Source organism: Anguilla rostrata, chromosome 2, assembly GCF_018555375.3.
Source record: "Anguilla rostrata isolate EN2019 chromosome 2, ASM1855537v3, whole genome shotgun sequence".
Taxonomy (NCBI): Eukaryota; Metazoa; Chordata; class Actinopteri; order Anguilliformes; family Anguillidae; genus Anguilla; species Anguilla rostrata.
The window spans coordinates 72,281,774-72,301,483 of NC_057934.1; the positions used below are offsets into that span (position 1 = coordinate 72,281,774).

General features: G+C 38.2%; 4 protein-coding genes across 5 annotated transcripts in view; 2 read left to right on the plus strand and 2 right to left on the minus strand.

Annotated features, from left to right (window-relative positions):
- The window catches only part of LOC135249382 (oocyte zinc finger protein XlCOF6-like), a 156,255-nt gene that overhangs the window by 55,423 nt on the left and 81,122 nt on the right, over positions 1-19,710 (plus strand). The window lies entirely within an intron of this gene.
- Positions 1-19,710, plus strand: part of LOC135249394 (zinc finger protein 257-like) — a 97,760-nt gene that overhangs the window by 34,884 nt on the left and 43,166 nt on the right. The gene's annotated exons all lie outside the window — the stretch shown is intronic.
- Positions 941-7,349, minus strand: LOC135249387 (zinc finger protein 345-like). Its single transcript, XM_064324988.1, has 3 exons — positions 7,171-7,349; positions 6,993-7,075; positions 941-4,410 (listed from the first exon to the last, which is right to left on the minus strand). Exons 2-3 carry the CDS (start codon positions 6,993-6,995, stop codon positions 2,302-2,304), a joined length of 2,112 nt encoding a protein of 703 aa, XP_064181058.1. The 5' UTR covers positions 6,996-7,075; positions 7,171-7,349; the 3' UTR covers positions 941-2,301.
- LOC135249399 (zinc finger protein 345-like) lies at positions 9,198-19,267 on the minus strand. Its single transcript, XM_064325013.1, has 3 exons — positions 19,109-19,267; positions 10,425-17,696; positions 9,198-9,815 (listed from the first exon to the last, which is right to left on the minus strand). Exon 2 carries the CDS (start codon positions 17,661-17,663, stop codon positions 15,720-15,722), a length of 1,944 nt encoding a protein of 647 aa, XP_064181083.1. The 5' UTR covers positions 17,664-17,696; positions 19,109-19,267; the 3' UTR covers positions 9,198-9,815; positions 10,425-15,719.

The following is a 19,710-nucleotide window of genomic DNA, read 5'->3' on the forward strand; positions in this document are numbered from 1 at the left end:
GTACTAGTGCAATATCACTTCTGTGGATACATCGTGGTTAGCCAGCTGTAAACTTCGGTAAAGTTGGAAATATATTCACAGATTCGAACTTCTCGGATCAATAACTCATAAATGAAACGTTGTTAAAACACAAACGACGCCTATTTAGGACCGTAGTAATGTAGACAATGAGCTACGACCTAATTTTACCCAAAACTAGCCGTCCAGAGGACAAATAACATAGGTCTCTATGTACAGCTGGCTGTGAGAGGAGTGCGCAGGGAACGTCTAAAAAGTGCAACAACGAAAAGAGATACTGTCACCAAAATCACTTCACACATCAATGGTCTCCTCTTGGTTATACTACAACACTTAGTTTGGGAAAAGAGGCTTTTGCATACTTTTGGGAATTTTTTATCGGGAAAAAATATTCAATAACTTCAGGCTTATACAGTGTAGTGCAAGCGGCCAAAACCAGACTTCGTTTTTGAAGCTCATTTCCTGGTGTTGTAGTTCCTGGATGCTCACTAGCGCCACTACGGATGGCTCCAGTATAGGTGTTTTCATATCCGGTTTCCATGTAAGTCTACGGTACAAATGCGGTAAAAATGCAATATTGAGGCCGGCCTACGCCTAAATGAGACACGTTTGAACTTGATATTATGCGCAAATTTGAATGGCTTGTATTAGAGAAATACGGTGATTTTAGATAAAATAAACAGCGTTGTGATTTTCAAAAGGGTAAATTACCTATACCTAGCAACTTTCAAGTCTCGTCGGGTGTTTTTCCACACCGTTTCAACATGAATGGCAGTGAATGACGTCTGTCTGGACAAAACGTAAACAAACACGGTACCTCAAAAATAACTGGTATGGTCCTTTAAGGCTTGCATTTTGATCGGTATATTGACACAAATTATTTATACTGTATAGCAACCAGAAGTCAGAAAAATGAAAATAATTGATATATTATGTCAATGTTTATTATTAGGAACATGGTGGAATAACTGAATCAGATGAGTTTTAGAAAACATTCATTGTTTAAAAATAAAAAAGTATACATGTTCTGACATAAAAAATTGTTAAAATATTAATACAATTCACACCCCATATGAATCAAACTTATTTGTACAATTGTAAAATTATGTATGAGCTATGTATAAGAGGAATGCATAAACATTTATACAGGGGAAGCAAAGGAGAAAGCAACGACATATTGAAGGAAATAAGAGTTGCAAATATTTACATGGCAGAGGCCTTGGACTGGGCACATTCAGCATGTAAAATTATTTCATGCATAACTGATAAACAACATAAAATAATAGAGTGAAACAAAGATCCTTAACTGTAGTGTCCTCAGCTAGAACGATGGCCAACTCTCAAACTGATGGTTCATGAAGCGTTTATTGCCGTAACACAGTGCCGTATCCACAAACACACTGTAAGAGCTGAGTGGGAAAATAATAAAAAGGCTCTTATAATATTCCACATTTCCATACTCACAAGGAAAATAATAGCTATAATTCACTACATAATGCATTGACATCAAAATTAGACAATAACTCAGTACTTAGCAATTGACCTGAGAAAAATAATTAGCCTGTGCTACAAATTACATACAAGGTGCATTAACCGCATTAAGTACATTCAAAATGCAATAAATTAGCTTACTTTCACCTAACAGTGAACTAACAGTCTCGGACAAAAGGCTAGGTTAAGCTATTAGCCAAACTGCTGGTGTTAGTATAGCATTCTCACCAAACACTTAAGGAAAGAAAATACACATTTGTGCAAACCATGACTACATTTCTCACAACAAACAAAACCCATACCTTGTTCGCTTTCCAGCTAGGTGCTAGAGTTTAATATCAAGTGAAGGAAATTTTTACATTTACATTTAATTTTTGCAGTTTCACGATTTGCTCTTTCTGGCAAGTTCTCATAAGTTTAGTTTTTGCAAAGAAGTGTGGGAAGACAAAACAAACAAAACCTGCCTTCAAAATAAAAGCCCAAATGCGATGTCAAAAATGAATAGAAAAATAAAAGTGGTTAAGCATTATATAATGCTAATTCTAAATAAAGAGTAAACATTGCAATTTGACAGCCATTTTAAAGGGTCATTTACATCAACTAATGTCTGATAAAACATACTGTCAGAAGATGAAAAATGACACTAACTTTACCACACATAAACATTACATAAACATAAACATACAAGTTTGCAATAGACATAACTATTTCTTTCTACAGTAATCTGTATTCTGTATGCTCATTAATATTTAACTTGAATTTTGTATTAAAACATTTCCAACACAGAGTACACTAATTATAGGTCTTTTCACCTGAATGAATAATCTTATGTCTATTTAAAGTACTTCTCTGTGAAAAACACTTCCCACACTCGGTACATTCGTAGGGTTTTTCACCTTTATGAATCATTATGTGGTAATTTAAAGTACTTTTCTGTGAAAAACTCTTCCCACACTGAGTACATTTGTAGGGTTTTTCACCTGTATGAATCATGTTGTGGCTAATTAAAGCCCCTTTCTGTGAAAAACTCTTCCCACACTGAGTACATTTGTAGGGCTTTTCACCTGTATGAATCATTATGTGGCAATTTAAAATACTTTTCTTTGAAAAACTCTTCCCACACTGAATACATTTGTAGGGCTTTTCACCTGTATGAATTCTCATGTGTGTATTTAAAACAGGTTGGGAATAAAAACACTTATCACACTGCGTACATCTGTAGGGTTTTTCACGTTTATGAATCGTGTTATGCTGATTTAAAGCTTTTTTCTGTGTAAAACAATTCCCACACTGAGTACATTTGTATGGTTTTTCACCTGAATGAATCATCATGTGGTAATATAAACCAGCAATTCGGGAAAAACACTTTCCACACTCAGTACATTTGTAGGGTTTTTCACCTGTATGAATCTTCATGTGGCAATTTAAAGTACTTTTCTGTGAAAAACACTTCCCACACTCAGTACATTTGTAGGGTTTTTCACCTGTATGAATCCTCATGTGGCAATTTAAGTCTTTTTTCCACAAAAAACATTTCTCACATTGTGTACACCTATGTGGCTTTTCACCTATATTAATTTCACTTTTATTTCTGCAAATTATCTTCTTTTGAAAAGAATTCAGTAGGTCTGGGTTTTCTATTGAGTTAATTATCCTGGGTGTTGTATGAGAACTCTGGTGGCGATTTAAATTAAACATCCGGGAAAAACCCTTCCCACACTCAATACATTTGTAAGGTTTTTCACCTGTATGAATCCTCTTGTGGGAAATCAAAACACTTCTCTGTGAAAAACACTTTTCACACTCAGTACATTTGTAGGGTTTTTCACCAGTATGAACCCTCATGTGGGAATCTAAAGTACTTTTCTGTGAAAAACACTTCTCACACTGTGTACACCTGTATGGTTTTTCACCTGTATGAATCCTCTTGTGGCAACTTAAAACCCCTTTCTTTGAAAAACACTTCCCACACTGTGTACACCTGTATGGCTTTTCACCTGTATGAATCCTCTTGTGGCAACTTAAAGCACTTTTCTGAGAAAAACACTTCTCACACTGTGTACACCTGTACCGCTTTTCAATTATATTTATATCTCTTTGTTTTTTGGGGTTTGTCTTATTATGAAAAAAAGTCAATCGGCTTGGGTTTTTACTTGAATTAATTACCATGGGTTCAGTTATCATATTTGTTTCCTGGAAATCAATATGCGTTTTCCTACTGTTTGTACTTTTCTGTAGGACAATTCTAGGCTGAGCATTCTCATTGGTTATGTCACAGTTATGATTTAAATCCCCACATACGGTCAGCAGATGATGACTGTCTTCATTTTTACAGTTTTGGTTTGGCTCTCCTGCACATTGCCCTGATTCAGTCTGGTCTTTGTAACCAACAGCAGCTCCATTCATCACAGTATTCATGACATCACTCACCAAACATTCACTGGATTCATACTTGATTTGATCTGATTTAATATTAACATATTGAATGTCCCGTACCTTAACATATGCACCATCAACAGACTCTGTTTTGATTTGGTCAGAATTCAGATGGCTTATACATCCCAGCTCTGCACTGTCTAGGCTCTCAGTCTTAATAAGATCCCCAGTGTGGGGGGAGCCCAGATGAGTTTCAGTTTTAATAAGTGATGTGAGTGTGTGATGTACATCACTGACCCCGCTGTGTGCTGTAACACACTCTGGCTCCAGTGTGTTGAGTCCTGGTGCAGCACACTCTGTCTCTGACTCTGCCATGTGGACAAACTCCAGTCCACTGAGTTCCTCTTCTTTCTGTCTGGTCCTGTGTTGCTCAGTGAGCTCTGGTAGTGTTGTCTCAGTGTCCTGTCTCAGACAGACTCCGCCCTGCATCATACTGCTGCTCAAAGGTGTGCAGAAGTGCAGCTCCTGGAGGGAAACAGGGGAAGGGATTTAGCCTTAATCAAACAGGTCCTACTGCAGCAGCTGACAAATTCTTTACAATCTGCAGTACCGCAGATGCCTGACTGACCACAGAGGGTGCTCTTGGATTATGAGGAGGAAACCGTTCCTTTCACTGTACTGAGTGATACCAAGGCCCATGTCAATTTTTAAAATAAAGTTTTAACTTGAACTGCCACTTTTTTTTCTTTTTCTTTTTTTTAATGGTTTCAAATTTCAGCTTTATTGGTCTGTGAGAGAATAAGAAAACTTGTGCCACATAAAATCAAGGAAACACAAGATATTGAGGACAGGGCTGGGCGTAGCAATAAGAAGACTGAGCTGCCAAAGGATAAGGACATTTTCCCTCCATCTATTCATGCCCCTGTCTTGGGTAGTGGAGCTGCCTTCAGTTTAATTCTATTCAGTGGACTTCATCAGTATCACTATGTTACTCCAAAAATAAAACAGAAACGCCAGAATGTATAGGAGAATTATTCAAGTTTTTGCGCCACACACTTCAGCAAAACAGCTATTGCTAGGTTAAGCACAAAATTCAAATTCAATGATCTTTTGTTTGAAATGGTTTGATATGGTAAATTTAAACTTGACATGTACACAAGAAATGCAATTTTCAGAAAAATGATGACAAGCAAGGCAAGTTAAATGAAGCTTCAAGGGATGGGCTTTACACTAACTTCCAGGAAGCCACTTCCGGTTTATGGCCGCCAGCTGTAATAGCATTTTTTTCTCCTACTATTCGCAATGGGGCAAAGCAAGAGTAACAAGTGGTCTTGTGCATGTATGGTATCAAATGTGACATACAAAAAAAATTTGCAGTGCCCCTCATAATGTTTGAGACAAAATTGTTTTTTCAGTTTTTTATTTGGGTCTGTACTTCACAGTTTTAGATTTGTAATCAGGCAACTCACACGTGGTTAAAATGCAGATCCTCAGCAAGACTTCAGACAGGCAGGTTTTGATGCCGACTATTGACCACACAAGCCTTCATGAACAGAAGTACAGAGGATACACCTCAAGATGCAATCCACAAGTTATCTGCAAAAACAGAATGGCCAGGTTACAGATTGTTAAGAAGTACCTAAAAGACCCGGCAAAGTTCAGGATAAAGGTCATGTGGACTGATGAGAAAAAGACTCACTTGCAACAGAGTGAATGCAAGAGCAAAGTGCAGAGGATTGATAAATACCACATATAAAGTATTACAAAATATAGAATAAATTCATACATTGATTCTTCATCCATGCAAAAATTTCACCATCTAGTTTGCAAATAGCTTTTTATCACTAAACCAGATCAAAAACATGGTTAGTTTGATTTTTGATAAGGATTTGACAATGACTATAATTAATGAAAATAAAAATGCTTTGAATTAGGTCCATCATGACATGAAGACTGATTGAAAAGGGTGCATGGTGTTTCAATAAATATTTTTTCTCTAAGAACTGGTTTTGAGCAAAATTTCCAATTCCAGACCAACTTAATGAATTTCTTTTCAAATGTAGTTTAACTTTCTGATCATCTTATACCACTGAGTAAAACTGCTTGAATTTCCACTGGCCTTAGAACATCCTTGTTGCCTACAGGGGTGGCTACTTAGAAGTAGCTCATGACATGATTAGCACTTACTCATTGTCAGTACTTAATTTTAGCTATTTGCAATTGCAATTATGCTTTTTGTTGGTGAGCCGTTGTATAAGCGGGATAATGTCTGAGTGGTTGAGCATTATGCAGTTTAAATGCCCTGTGATGAGGGAAATCGTCCGAGGCGACGGTCTACGTCAATTGTAATGAAAACACGACGGAAATTTCAGCCTGCCCAATTATTCAAACAAACATCCTGTATCCTATAGGATATTGCTAAGCAACGAACGCTACGTGCTGGCTGACAACTCTCTACCTGGTTCCCTAAAATTAAAATTCAGTTCGGTTTTAAGTCAAACTAGTGTCACAGCATGTGTGTTATCGCATATCGTTATCGCATATAACGCTGATTGAACATTTGCAGGCACTACTCCATAATTACCGTATAGAGAAATAATATAGGCCTACATGTCTCAGCCTATCAGAATTGAATATTCAGCCAAGCAGCTGTGTATTTTGGTTTTGTGGGCGTGCAACAATTGTTAATAAATTGAAAATAAAATTATTTGTCTTATCGGACCATGACTGTATTTGACACAAAGTAAGCACCAAGACTTTATTCTGATGGACAAACGTTGGTACTGGTTTTTGATAATGCATTTTCCACACAACCAGCGTTGCCCCTCGGCAAGATGCGTTCTAAAAAATAATTCCTCTACTCTACTTGTTATGAATCGATTTTGGAATCGAGCACATTGAACATTATGCGATCCATCGATCTGCGAAATAATTGAAAATCACCATCCCTAGTGTTCACCCCTTCAAACAGTCTTATCCTCATCCCTAAAAAAGCATAATATTTGAAAGACAAAATGGTGCAGCATGTTGCTAACAAACGGAGACTACTTCGTTTCGCATTTCTACGCGTTTCTAGATTATAGCCACAAATGTACACTAGTTCTTACCATAGTGCGTACAAAGGAACTGGAGAGGGTAGATGGAGCCAGGCAACGAAGCCTAGGAAGTACCGGAATATCGTAAGAAAACACTGCAGAATGGAACGTAGCCCGATTTGAAACTTACTGGTGAACAAAATTAACAGAACAGTTAAAGCATCAGGGTTATTGGGGAAAACAAACTTACCAATTCGGCCACTAATTAATTACTTAAATGCATTAATTTAATTCCATATAACTTGATAGAGTTCTCAGAGGCGAATGATCTACTGTGTTTGTTCCCTATATCCGTTCTTTTATTTTATGAAAACAAATAGTCGGACTTTTGTAGAACCTGCATCTTCCGGTGGAGTTTCCGGAACGAGCTTCTTCGGTGGTGTTTATTGGCAGCCTACCGATTGCATGGAAGATACATTACCGCCACCTACTTTGCTGGAGTGTGGCGCAGATTAAGCGTGGTTAGATCAGGTGGTTAGGCAAGAGAGACCAAAAAGAGCAAGCAGAAAACACCAGGTCTGAACCCTCAAATAGCAAGTGCATGAGATTAAAAAAAAACACCCAATGGGGAGAAAACCCTCAAACAGTGACGAGCAAAAAAACTCCCCAAAGGGAAGAAATCTCAAGAGGAACCTCGCTATAGAGGGGGAGCCCATCCTCCACTGGCCACTCTGGTGTAAAGTACCAGACAGCAAATAAAATGGGTTAAGCTGCTTAGTTGAGGTGAAAGCTAACAGGAATAGACCAAATTGTGTAGTTCAGAGTAGTGCAGTTTAGAGGAGCCGGATGATGGATCTGGAGGTGCAGATAGTGTCAAGGCATGGGCAGGGAAGGAACAGGTCGGAAGCAGTCCATGACCATGAAGTGAAGAAGAGGACTGGAGCGATCTTAAAATAGTCTATGACAGCGAAGTGGGACACTAGCATCCATACTACATATGAAAGAGAGTTATTTTGAGAATATGAGGAATAATTACATACATCAAATGGTCTAGGATGATTCGTGAATCGTGATTTCGCATACAGTGTTGTAATCCAGCTAATTTTGCGGCACTACTACGAGGAGTACATCTTTTGCATGACAAAAATGGGGTAGGATGTAGACCAGGACCCCTTCTGCCAGGAACAAGTGTCAGAACTTTCTGAACTTTTACATTTGGAGAGAAATTCTTATCCGAACTCGTTTTTATCTAATATGTCAATTTTCAGTAGGATTTCAATACTGTATTTGTTTATACAGACAGTTTGGAGTTTTATTTGCATATGGTGCCGTGATATTTCATCCACACCATTTCAAATGTGCATTATTTCCTGTTCTCTCATACACACGCAATGTTGAGACGATTAGATTTTGAGGAGAAAACAAAATGTGTGACACTTGGGTATCTGATATCTCAATATTACAGAAAGCGTCGTCTTAAACGACATGTGAAGTGAACGTAAAAAGCAACTGGAAAGGGACACACAGCTTCTTCGCATTGTGTTAGGGAAATTAAATGATAAATGCGATTTAGAAAAATCTGTTTTAATCATTAAGCAGTGGCGGAATCTTCCGCTGATTTTCCTTGAGTATTAATGCAATTAATCCATAAATAGGCTACGCAATAGTGCTACTATCATATATAGCAAGCTCTCCCCAAACAGGCAGTTTTAGCGAGTAGCCTATAGACATTAATAGCCTACATTTTTGCAGTACGAAATTGTGCACATTTTAAATCAACATTATTTGTGGATACATGCACTTCTTCCTCCCTACTCGAATTCATGGCAAATATCTGCAATGCGTAGATTGTAAACAAAATTGAAGTGCATGTTTTGTTTTTGCTGGTTATTCTGAAAGCTAACACGGTAGATAACAGACTGGTCTTGTTTGTTAAGTGTAGACTATTTGGTGATTAAAACTGATTTTAACGGATAAATTGAATTTATGATTTAATCCCCCAACACGGTATGAAGACGCTGTGTGTTAGACTACTTGCCATTTGATTAGTCCGATCGTTGGCGCACTTGATAATAAAGGAAAAATTACTAATGAAAACAGGCTGAGATCAGTGATTAGTTTAAAGGAAAGTTTTGCGCCCCGTCAATTTTCAGCTCATCAATCGCCGCTGGATAAAACACTATGTATGTGGGAAATATTCAATCCTAGCTTAGCTGCTGACCAGCAACCCGCTGATTTTGCTCAAGCAATCAAAGTTGCCGTTAATAATAGCCGGCGTTCGTGGGGGCTATTTATTCATCTCTCTTTAAAATGTTGCATAGATGAAATTATATGTTAATGAAATTACCTACCGTGTCCACCCCAAATTTAACCCCTGAATACAGTATATACTTTAAGGAGACACCTAAGAATAAATTCAGGTGAAAAGCCCTACACATGTTCTCAGTATGGGAAGTGTTTTCCCAAAAAAATGCTTCAAATTTCCACATGATTCATACAAGGTGAAAAGCCCTACAAGGATACTCAGTCCGGGTAGTTACTTTAACAAAATCTGATATAAATATCCAGCAGAACGTTTATATGGATGTGAGGCTCTTTACTGTATTTAATGCAGGATATACACTATATACACTTAAAAATTCATAAAGGTGAAAATCCCAATCTGCTTTGGATGTACACTTGAGAATTTGTAAGGGGGGTGGTTAAATTAGTTAAAGTGGCAGTTCACCCAAAAATGGAATGAAGTATGTTTTCACTTACCATCCCTATCCATCCAGATATTTTTGCTGAGATTTGACACCTTTTCTAGATGAAGTTCAGCATGATAAAAATGGACCTCTCCTTCTCTTGCACAACCGAGTGTGACGCATCAGCTTTAGGAACGTAGTTTGCCACCTGTGGCGTGGATCGGGGCATGCCCCCGCAGTGCCCCTCCCAGCCGGATATTCATCAGCTCAAACCTACCACCAGGCCCGCTGTTCAGGACCCAGGACAGCACCACTCTGCGAAGCCCAGCCACAGGACCCTGGAGAGCGGCAACCGGGAAATTCCCCAACTCCCTCATTGGCATTCAACACACCTGAAGTCAATGAGGCCACACAGCTGCCGCTACTCCAGGGAAATGAGCTGGGAGCTTAAGAGGAGGCCTTTGTCTCCCTTGAGCGGAGGGGGTTTTTGGGCTACAACAGAGCGGCGAAATATCTGTTTGTAAATTTGTACTTGTTTTGCAGAAGCCAGCGGAGACGCGGGACCACATCCCTCTTCGTGCTTTAAAGAGGGATCCCCTAAGCTGTCTCCGGGTCATCATTACCTTAATTTCAGTTACTTTACTTTACTTTAATTTAATTTAAAGAAGAAACTTTTGTTGTTGAGTACGGCTTTGATTTGCGTGCTTAATTTGGTTTAATTAAAGAGCCCTGTTGGGCTATTTTTCCCCAAACCTCCGGTCTGTGTATTTCTGTGCCGCCCCGCCTGCACCGTCACACCCAGTACGGTGCCACACACCTCATAAATTTATATGCTTGCTTTTTTGCCTGCTTGTACTTCAGTGACATTTTAAATACAGTTTACTTTCATAAACTGTTTAATAGTATTTAGGTTCATTTTCATTTATCGTTCAATCAGTTTTTTAACTTTTGTTTGTATATTATCTCCGGTGCCCTTTCAGTTGCATTGCTAGCTGGCTAGCTTAGTTAGCCTATAACAACTTTCTCTGGCTCTTTTTATATTTGATGCCTCAATGAGCTGCCAAAAATGAGGGAGATTGATGTCCATCATCTTGCTAAAGTGAGCAGTAAAGCTCCTTATTTGATGCTGGAACAGGGCTAGTTTGTATGTATCAATTTATGTCTTCCAATTATAAGGGTGAGTATGTATACTCAGTTCACAATACTGAGATGTCAGTCAGCACAATCAGCATTTTGATAAAGTTAATTTAAATAGACCTGACTGAGGTTTTTGTGATGTTAACCTAGTCTCTGGACTGTCTCTGGAGTTTTTACATGATTTTTTATCTGTTAATACGCCTGAAATAATTAATGAAACTGACACTCCCTTATAGTCATTTAAGCCTTTTGATTTTCATAGGTATGTTGTCCTGAAGCTCTCAGACACATAATTACATAATTACACAACATCGCTCTTCATGTGTAGTTGGGACTGCCCCTTTACAACCACAATGTAGTGCTGCTTTTTCAGACAGCACACTGTTCAGACTGGCATTTCAATTGTTCCCGAAATGTCTTTTTGCTGGGGGTGGGGTCTTTATTGTAAATTTTATATAAAAAACCACCTCTTCTGTGTGATTGATGTACTTGTGCATAATATCTGGTAAATATAAAATCTAAACATGCAACTTAAAGCCCTTATCCTGGACTGAAGGAGTTTCACCATTCATTTTAGCAAGACTATGGACATCAGTCAACTTCATTCTTAGCAGCTCATCCAAAAGTTCAGTATAAAAAGGGATTTGCTAAACTAGCTGGCCAGCAAGGTAAACCCACCAGAGATAATACATGAACAACAACTGCTTTAAAAAATTGACTGAACACTAAATGCAAAGAGACACTAAATGCTATAGACACTATTTAACGGTATATGAAAGTTAACTATTTCAAATGTCACCGAAGTACAAGGAGGAAGACGAAGGGAGCATTTGAATACACGGTAAACAGACGTGACGTTCCTAAAGCGGGTGTGTGTCATACTCAATTTTTTATATTTACTTTTTTTTTAAAAGGTATTATTCAGTTTACATATGGCAATGGTTACAACATATAGAATATATAAACATAGAGATAATTAACAAGCTTAAAAGGGCATGAAAAGGAAGAAGAAAAATAAAATTTGTTAGAGGTACTCATAAACTGCAAAAGGAAGCATTACACTATCATTTAGATGTAGACAACAAACAAAGACATTTGATCAATGTTTTATCACTGGAGACCATCAGAGTCTGCATATTACTTAAATTTCCATTGAAAAACTTAAAGAGATGTTTTGTTGATGAACAACTTTCAACATAAAATATATAGGTTCAGAATATATTGACAATCAGTCATGCTCATTGTGCAAAGGGCTAATTGACCTATATTTTTGTGGCACCCGATGTGGCACTACATTCAAATAACTCAACAGTTCAGCATCTTTCCAAATATAACGCCAGAGTTACTGACAAACATCTAGAGAGCCAGATCGAAATTTGTTCAGCATTCCATCAAGAACTTCTTCCTCTACTGTAGGATGCCAACTGTGTCTGTCAGGGCAAATATTGTAAAGGTGGACTAGTATGGAATTTGAGTGGCAGTCACATGAAGTTGGTCGAATGCAACCATTTCTTGTTTCAATATAAAGTCTTGTTAGCAACTTAGTCAATTAAAGCATATGACAGCTTAGAAATTTATGGTTGATATTAATGGGTGTCATTTATGTTGTAGAATATAATGCCCATTAATATCTCAATCAGGATTTAAACGTGAAACAAAAGATCAGTCATGCTTTATTTTAAGCTGTAGCAGCATTTCAGATGTCCTTCATTAATTAAAGCAGTTGTATGCGAAGGTAAATACAAACTTTTATTATGAAATGTGTCTCTCTTTCGCCAACCGGAAGCTGTTCTTGTCGTGGCTCCCTTCACACTGTTCGAGCTTCCAACGATTCACACCGTTCTACTTAACTCTACTGTCCGCAATATGTTTCACACAGCTTCAGCCACGCACATTGGAGACAATCAGCGCCGATTCATACGGGTAAAAAGCCCTACAAATGTATGCAGTGCGGGAAGTGTTTAGCTCAAAAAAGTTCTTTACATTATCACAGGATGATTCATACAGGTGAAAAGCCCTATAAATGTCCTCAGTGTGGGAAGTGCTTTTTGTCTGCATCTCATTTAAAGGTCCACCAGAGAATTCATACAGGTGAAAAGCCCTACAAATGTACTCAATGTGGAAAGTGCTTTTCCAGATTATCTTATCTAAATAGCCACCAGAGCATTCATACAGGTGAAAAGCCATAAAAATGTTCTGATTTTTGGAAGAGCTTTTCAACACCATCTTATTTTTAATATCCTCTAGAGAATGTATAGGTGAGAAGGCCTACAAATCTTCTGTGTCGCAAATGTTTTTCCCAAACAAGCGCATGAAATTTACACTAAATGCTTTGTATGAAATAAAAACTGCCCTACCCATGTAGTGTGCAAAGTGTTTTTGAAAAAAAGATAATTGGACTTGCCAACAGAGTGTCCAATACCCTACTTGATAATTCATACAAATATGCCTTCATAATTTTTAGGACAAACAAATGTTTCATGGTAGTGCTATGGCTTGCACGTGCATGGCTGCCACTGGAACTGGCTCAGTTTTCTTTATTGATGATGTGACCGATGACTGCACCAGTAGGATTAATTCTAGACTGTGCAGAAACACCTTGTCTGCTGAAATCCAACCAAAAGATCCATAAGCATCAAAACTCAGTGGCTTATCCTTCACCCTGCATCAGGACAATGACTCTCGACATACTGTTCAAGCAACCAAGGAGCTTTTCCCGGTCTAAAAGTGGAGTGTTGTTGACTGGCCCAGTCAGTCACCCATCCTGAATCCAATTGGACATGCTTTTCACTTTCTGAGGACAAGACTGAAGAAACTGAATGTCCCAAAATTTTAAAGACTGGAGTTAAAACCGCACAGTGCAAGCTTCTTTAGGAGCACTGTTGCTCTCGTAGCGTGAGTCATTGCGCTTCCGTTAAATGGCTGTCCCATTCTCTCGATCCTGTCTGGAACACACCGATCACGTTCAAATGGTGGATATTTTAGTTGCTCCTCTTGTAGTGTGACAGGTAAGACAAGGCAATTTGTCACATTGGCCAATGAGATTGCTGCTTATGTGGTGCAAAAAAGAAACGTTAATGATGCTACTGAAATGATTTTTCATAAACCCACAATTGTAGCCTGCATCGCGACAAAGTAAAGTAGGCCTACTGTATGGCTGACACATCTACAACATTTTAAAGCTAAAATTGGAACAGTTATAGCCATATTAAGAAGAATGAAGCTTGTGTCCTCATTATCAATATTTTAATTCTTAATCCAGCTATCTTTGTTGTAGGCTACCAATGGTCTATGTTTTGGCGAAGACGAGGCAACCACTCACGTACCCAAATTCTGGATTTCTTTTTTTTTTTTTTTTTGTGTTTTTCCACGCGTATAAAGGCACTGCCGATAACTTCTGGCACTTGCTCTTCATCCATGGCGAACTTCTCTTTTCGTTGTCTGCCAACACGTGCCGTCCGTTGTCTCGTAATGTGTGACCTTGTGCTGTTGCCTCGTCATACAGTGTGGGCATAGCAAGACGGGAATCGTGGTAAATGTGACATGTACTGCGATGTTAAGACTTAAAACATTACGTAGTGAACGTCCGTGCAAGGCAGCGGCTACTACAGGGGTGTTGGTGAGCAATTGCATTACAGGCATTATCTAGAGTGACTTACACAACATTTTACATAGCATTTACATTGCATCCATTTGTACAGCTGGATATATACTGAAGCAATGCAGGTTAAGTAGCCTTTTTTTTTCTTTAATTTACCAATGCTTATGCAAACAAAACATAATGGTAAAGTGGGGCTTCAACAAAGAGGGAAGAAAAACTATTAACAAACAAAAATCAAAAAAACATTTTAGCCTTACATTGTGTAGTTTTCAAAAATTTAATTAGGGGTTCACTGCATACAGTAGTTCATAATGAAAATGAGGAACTATTTTTTAAATTATGAAAGCATTTTTCCAGTTTATTATAGACTTCAGTGGCGCTCAGGTGGGGGGGTTCATACAGGTACTATGCAGTCCAGAGTAAGAATGAGTAACTAGGTTTTGACTGTTTGTTTACTTCAGTGCTAGAGAAGCCTGTTATGGCTATATAACCTATAGGTCATTGTTAGTTAAATACAGCTTTAAAAAGAAAATTACATGTTCTTAAACTTGATTATTGTTGATGTCATTGTAAAACCACGCCTTAAATGGTTTAATGTCTCGACAATAGCAGCGCCAGTAATAATAATGGAAAAAAATATCTGGGATTTTTGGCAGTTAATGCAGCTTCCATGTTAAACCCTCCCACACCCACTTTCGGTTGTTATCCAAATAAAAATACAAATAATTATGCTGTTTAAACAAACACAGATACAAATACAAATCCCTAGTGTAGGGCATTTCGCATTTTTGTGTATTTAAGGGAGATTTTTTTGTTAGAACACTTATGCCTCTGTGTTCATATGGATGGTTCCTCATCTATGAATTCTCAGGTTCATATTTAAATCAGATTATTTATTAAAACATTTCTCAGACTGTGTACACTTGTATGGCTTTTCACCTCTATTAATTTTCACGTGTATATTAAAATCTGATTTTGCACAAAAACACATTGCTCGTGGTGTAGGTCTTTTCGCCTGAATGAATTCTCAGGTGTGTATTAAATCTACAAAAACACTTCCCACACATCTGATTTTGCACAAAAACACATTGCTCGTGGTGTAGGGCTTTTTACTTGTATGAATTCTCAGGTGGGTATTTAAATTTGATTTTTTATTACAAATACTTTTCACACGAAGCACACTTATTATTACAGGCAATTAGCAGACGCTCTTATCCAGAGTGACTTACACAACATTTTCACATAGCATTTACATTGCATCCAATCATACAGCTGGACATATACTGACGCAGTGCAGATTAAGTATCTTGCTACAACGGCAGCATCCTATCCGGGAATCGAATAAGTTACAAGCCCAGCTCCTTACCCATTATACTACACTGCCGCTTTATCGCCTGTATGAATTTTCAGGTGGGTATTTAAATTAGATTTTGTATTAAAACACTTCTCACACTGAGAGCATGTGTAAGGCTTTTCACCTGTATGAATTCTCATGTGAGTATTTAAATTAGATTTTGTTTTAAAACACTTCTCACACTGTGCACACTTGAATGGTTTTTCACCTGTATGAATTCTCAGGTGTGAATTTAAATCAGATTTTGCACGAAAACATTTCTCACACTGTGTACACTTGTATGGCTTTTCACCTGTATGAATTCTCAGGTGTTTATTTAAATCAGAATTTGTATGAAAACACTTCTCACATAGCACACACTTGTATGGCTTTTCTCCTGTATGAATTCTCAGGTGTGAATTAAAATCAGATTTTGAACGAAAACACTTACTGCACTGTGTACACTTGTATGGCTTTTCACCTGTATGAATTCTGAGGTGTAAATTAACATCAGATTTTGTACGAAAACACTTACTGCACTGTGTACACTTGTAGGGCTTTTCACCAGAATGAAAACGTAAGTGGCTATTTAAATGAGATATCTGGGAAAAGCAGTTCCCACAATGAGTACATTTGTAGGGCTTTTCACCTGTATGAATTCTCAAGTGGGTATTTAAATGAGATGCCAGGAAAAAACCATTCCCACAATGATTACATTTGTAGGGCTTTTCACCTGTATGCATTCTTTGGTGACTGTTTAAATAGGATTTTGTATTAAAACACTTCTCACACTGTGCACACTTGAATGGCTTTTCACCTGTATGAATTCTCAGGTGGGTCTTTAAATTAGATTTTGTATTAAAGCACTTCTCACACTGAGAACATGTATAAGGATTTTCACCTGAATGAATTCTCAGGTGGGTATTTAAATTAGATGCCTGGGAAAAGCCATTCCCACAATGATTACATTTGTAGGGCTTTTCACCTGTATGCATTCTTTGGTGACTGTTTAAATAGGATTTTGTATTAAAACACTTCTCACACTGTGCACACTTGAATGGCTTTTCACCTGTATGAATTCTCAGGTGGGTCTTTAAATTAGATTTTGTATTAAAGCACTTCTCACACTGAGAACATGTATAAGGATTTTCACCTGAATGAATTCTCAGGTGGGTCTTTAAATTAGACTTTGTATCAAAACACTTCTCACACTGTGCACAATTGAACGCCTTTTCACCTTTATGAATTTCGCCTTTATTTCTACGAATTGTCTTCTTTTGAAAGAAATTCAAAAGACTGGGGTTTTTACTTGAATTAATTATCATGCGTTCAACCATCCCATTCGTTCTCAGACAATTTATACGTTTCTTGCAACTGTTTGCACTGTTGTGGATAACTGTGGTCTGATTATTCTCATTATTTACATTGCAGTGATGATTTAAGTCCCCACCTCCTGCACACTGCCATGGTTCAGGCTGGTGTTTGTGATCAACAGCAGCTCCATATTTCACAGTATTCCTGATGTCACTCATTAAACATTCACTGGATTCACACTTCACTTGTTCACATTTAACATCATCATATTTAATATCCTGCAAGTCACTGATGTGTTCTGCTTTAAGGTATCCTCCATCTTCAGCCTCTGTTTTGATTTGGTCAGGATGCAGTTGGGTTACATATCCCAGCTCTGTGGCGAGGCTCTCTGTCTTCATTAAATTCTTAGTGTGGATGCAGCCAAGATCAGTTTCTGTTTTAATCAGGGATGCGTGTGTGTGGTGTACATCACTGACCCCGCTGTGTGCTGTAACACACTCTGGCTCCAGTGTGTTGAGTCCTGGTGCAGCACACACTGTCTCTGACTCTGCCATGTGGACAAACTCCAGTCCACTGAATTCCTCTTCTTTCTGTCTGATCCTGTGCTGCTCAGTGAGCTCTGGTAGTGTTGTCTCAGTGTCCTGTCTCAGACAGACTCCTGCCTGCATCATACTGCTGCTCAAAGGTGTGCAGAAGTGCCGCTCCTGGAGGGAAACAAGGGGGGGGTGTTGGAACACATCGAAGCCAAGTACAGTTTGCCCCCTGAGGTGTCTCACCTTGTAGAGGGTCAATTGCAGATAACCTTGCCTGCCACCCATATGATTATTATTTAAACTACTTTTTTAAACTAGAAATACCACCTTGCGGTTGTATGCCTCCACCAACCAGTAGCAAGTGCTCTGTTTGACCGTTTGGATATAAAATGTCATCGCTTCAATTTTATCCTATTAGACATTTGTGTGAAACTTCGTCATAATTAGCGTATGCATTCTGGAGTTATGGCCAAAAACGTGTTTTGTGATGTCACAGTGTCCTTGACATTTGACCACCAAAATCTAATCAGTTCATCCTTGAGTCCAAGTGGACGTTTGTGGTAAATTTGAAGAAATTCTCAAGGCATTCCTGAGATATTGCGTTCACGAGAATCAGGACGGACGGACAACCCGAAAACATAACGGCTGTGCCGTCGCGGAGGCATAAAAATGTACATTTATATTAAAAATCCAACAGAACTGGACTGACAGTCATAGTGGCAACAATTAAGGACAAGGACAGAGGGGCAATATAGTGGGCAATACATATCTAGTGTTCATCCTCTGATTTTATTCATTTAAACTTATCTGAGTTCAGTATTACAGTATCATTACCGATATTTATCCTCTCAATAATGCTAGAGACACAATGATCCCTCTAGGGTTTTCAACACACTTGTCCCTGGTTATGGTTATAAACTTTGTTAATATATACCTGGATAAGAGCGTCTGCAATATGCCTGCAATGTAATGTAATTTGATTGAGGCTTCTAAATTCAGTAGGATGCTGTTTTACAGGCCTATGATTTAACCAGTCCTGTTTCTGACGAAGTGCTTAATTGGTATCAATTAGCCCCTAATCTAACTCGTTTATTTTATTATACTCACTCACTTTCGCCAGTAGGCCCATTGTTTTGGCAAAATGACAAAAATGAATTGGGACTGTTCACAAGCCATTAGGATGCGTATAAAGTAGCTTATTCGTTAAAAATTAATAAACTGGCTTAACAGAATTGTACAAGTGATAAGTGATACTAATAAATTGGATATACTTCAAGAATTTCGTCATGTTCCACGGAATGCTTTACTGAACAACAGTAAGCGTCCGACAAGATCGCTACCATAAATTAGTGATATCTTTAACTCATTGCAATCTTATGGATCATATAATTGAGAAGTAACGTTGCGCCAGAACAAAGTTTTGCAAATCTACAATTCATCGTACAATCACGGGCGCTTTAGCAACTACCAAACATATAGGCCTACTGTACTAACATTAGTAAAAGTAAAGTAACCCGATTTAAAGCGAGTAAACAAAACAAACAGAACTGAAAAATCATCAAGATCATGGGCGAAAACCTTACCCTATTCGATGATGACCCAATTATTTCAACTAAATCGTTTGTTTTAATTTGACGTTAATTACACTGCAATGTAATTCTCGGCGCCGAATGAGTTCAGCTCAGCACTGCAGCGCAAGCTGAATCTATGGAGGATCGCCCCAATAATAATTAAACTTCCGGTGCACTCTCTACACCGAGTTTCAAAATAAAAGTTAATTTAATGGTTTAAAACCAGGGTAGGCAATTCGGGTCCTAGAGGGACGGTGTGTATCAGCTATTACCCGAGCTAAAAGAGCGAATTGCCTACATGCACCAACACTGGTCCACAAACACAAATGTTAGATCTAATTAAATAATTCAGGCCTGAAGTTGGCATGATAACCAGATATAGAAAAACAGATAAGGCTCTCACTATCCACCTGTTTTAACCTATCCTACATGTTGACTCTTCTGTGATGTTGGTTGCTTGAAGAATTCTGCTGACTAACCCCAGTATGATTTTTAAAGATTTCCCCTTTTGGAATGCCATATTAGCACTGCAGGTTTTTTCATAAATATGTCTGGTCATATACTGATGCATTCATGCATGAACCCCACAGTCAACTCAGGACAGAGTGGGTGAA

Bases quoted from the DNA above. Each gene is read 5' to 3' on its own strand.
- LOC135249399 (XM_064325013.1), bottom strand. From the start codon at position 17,663: ATGATGCAGGCAGGAGTCTGTCTGAGACAGGACACTGAGACAACACTA.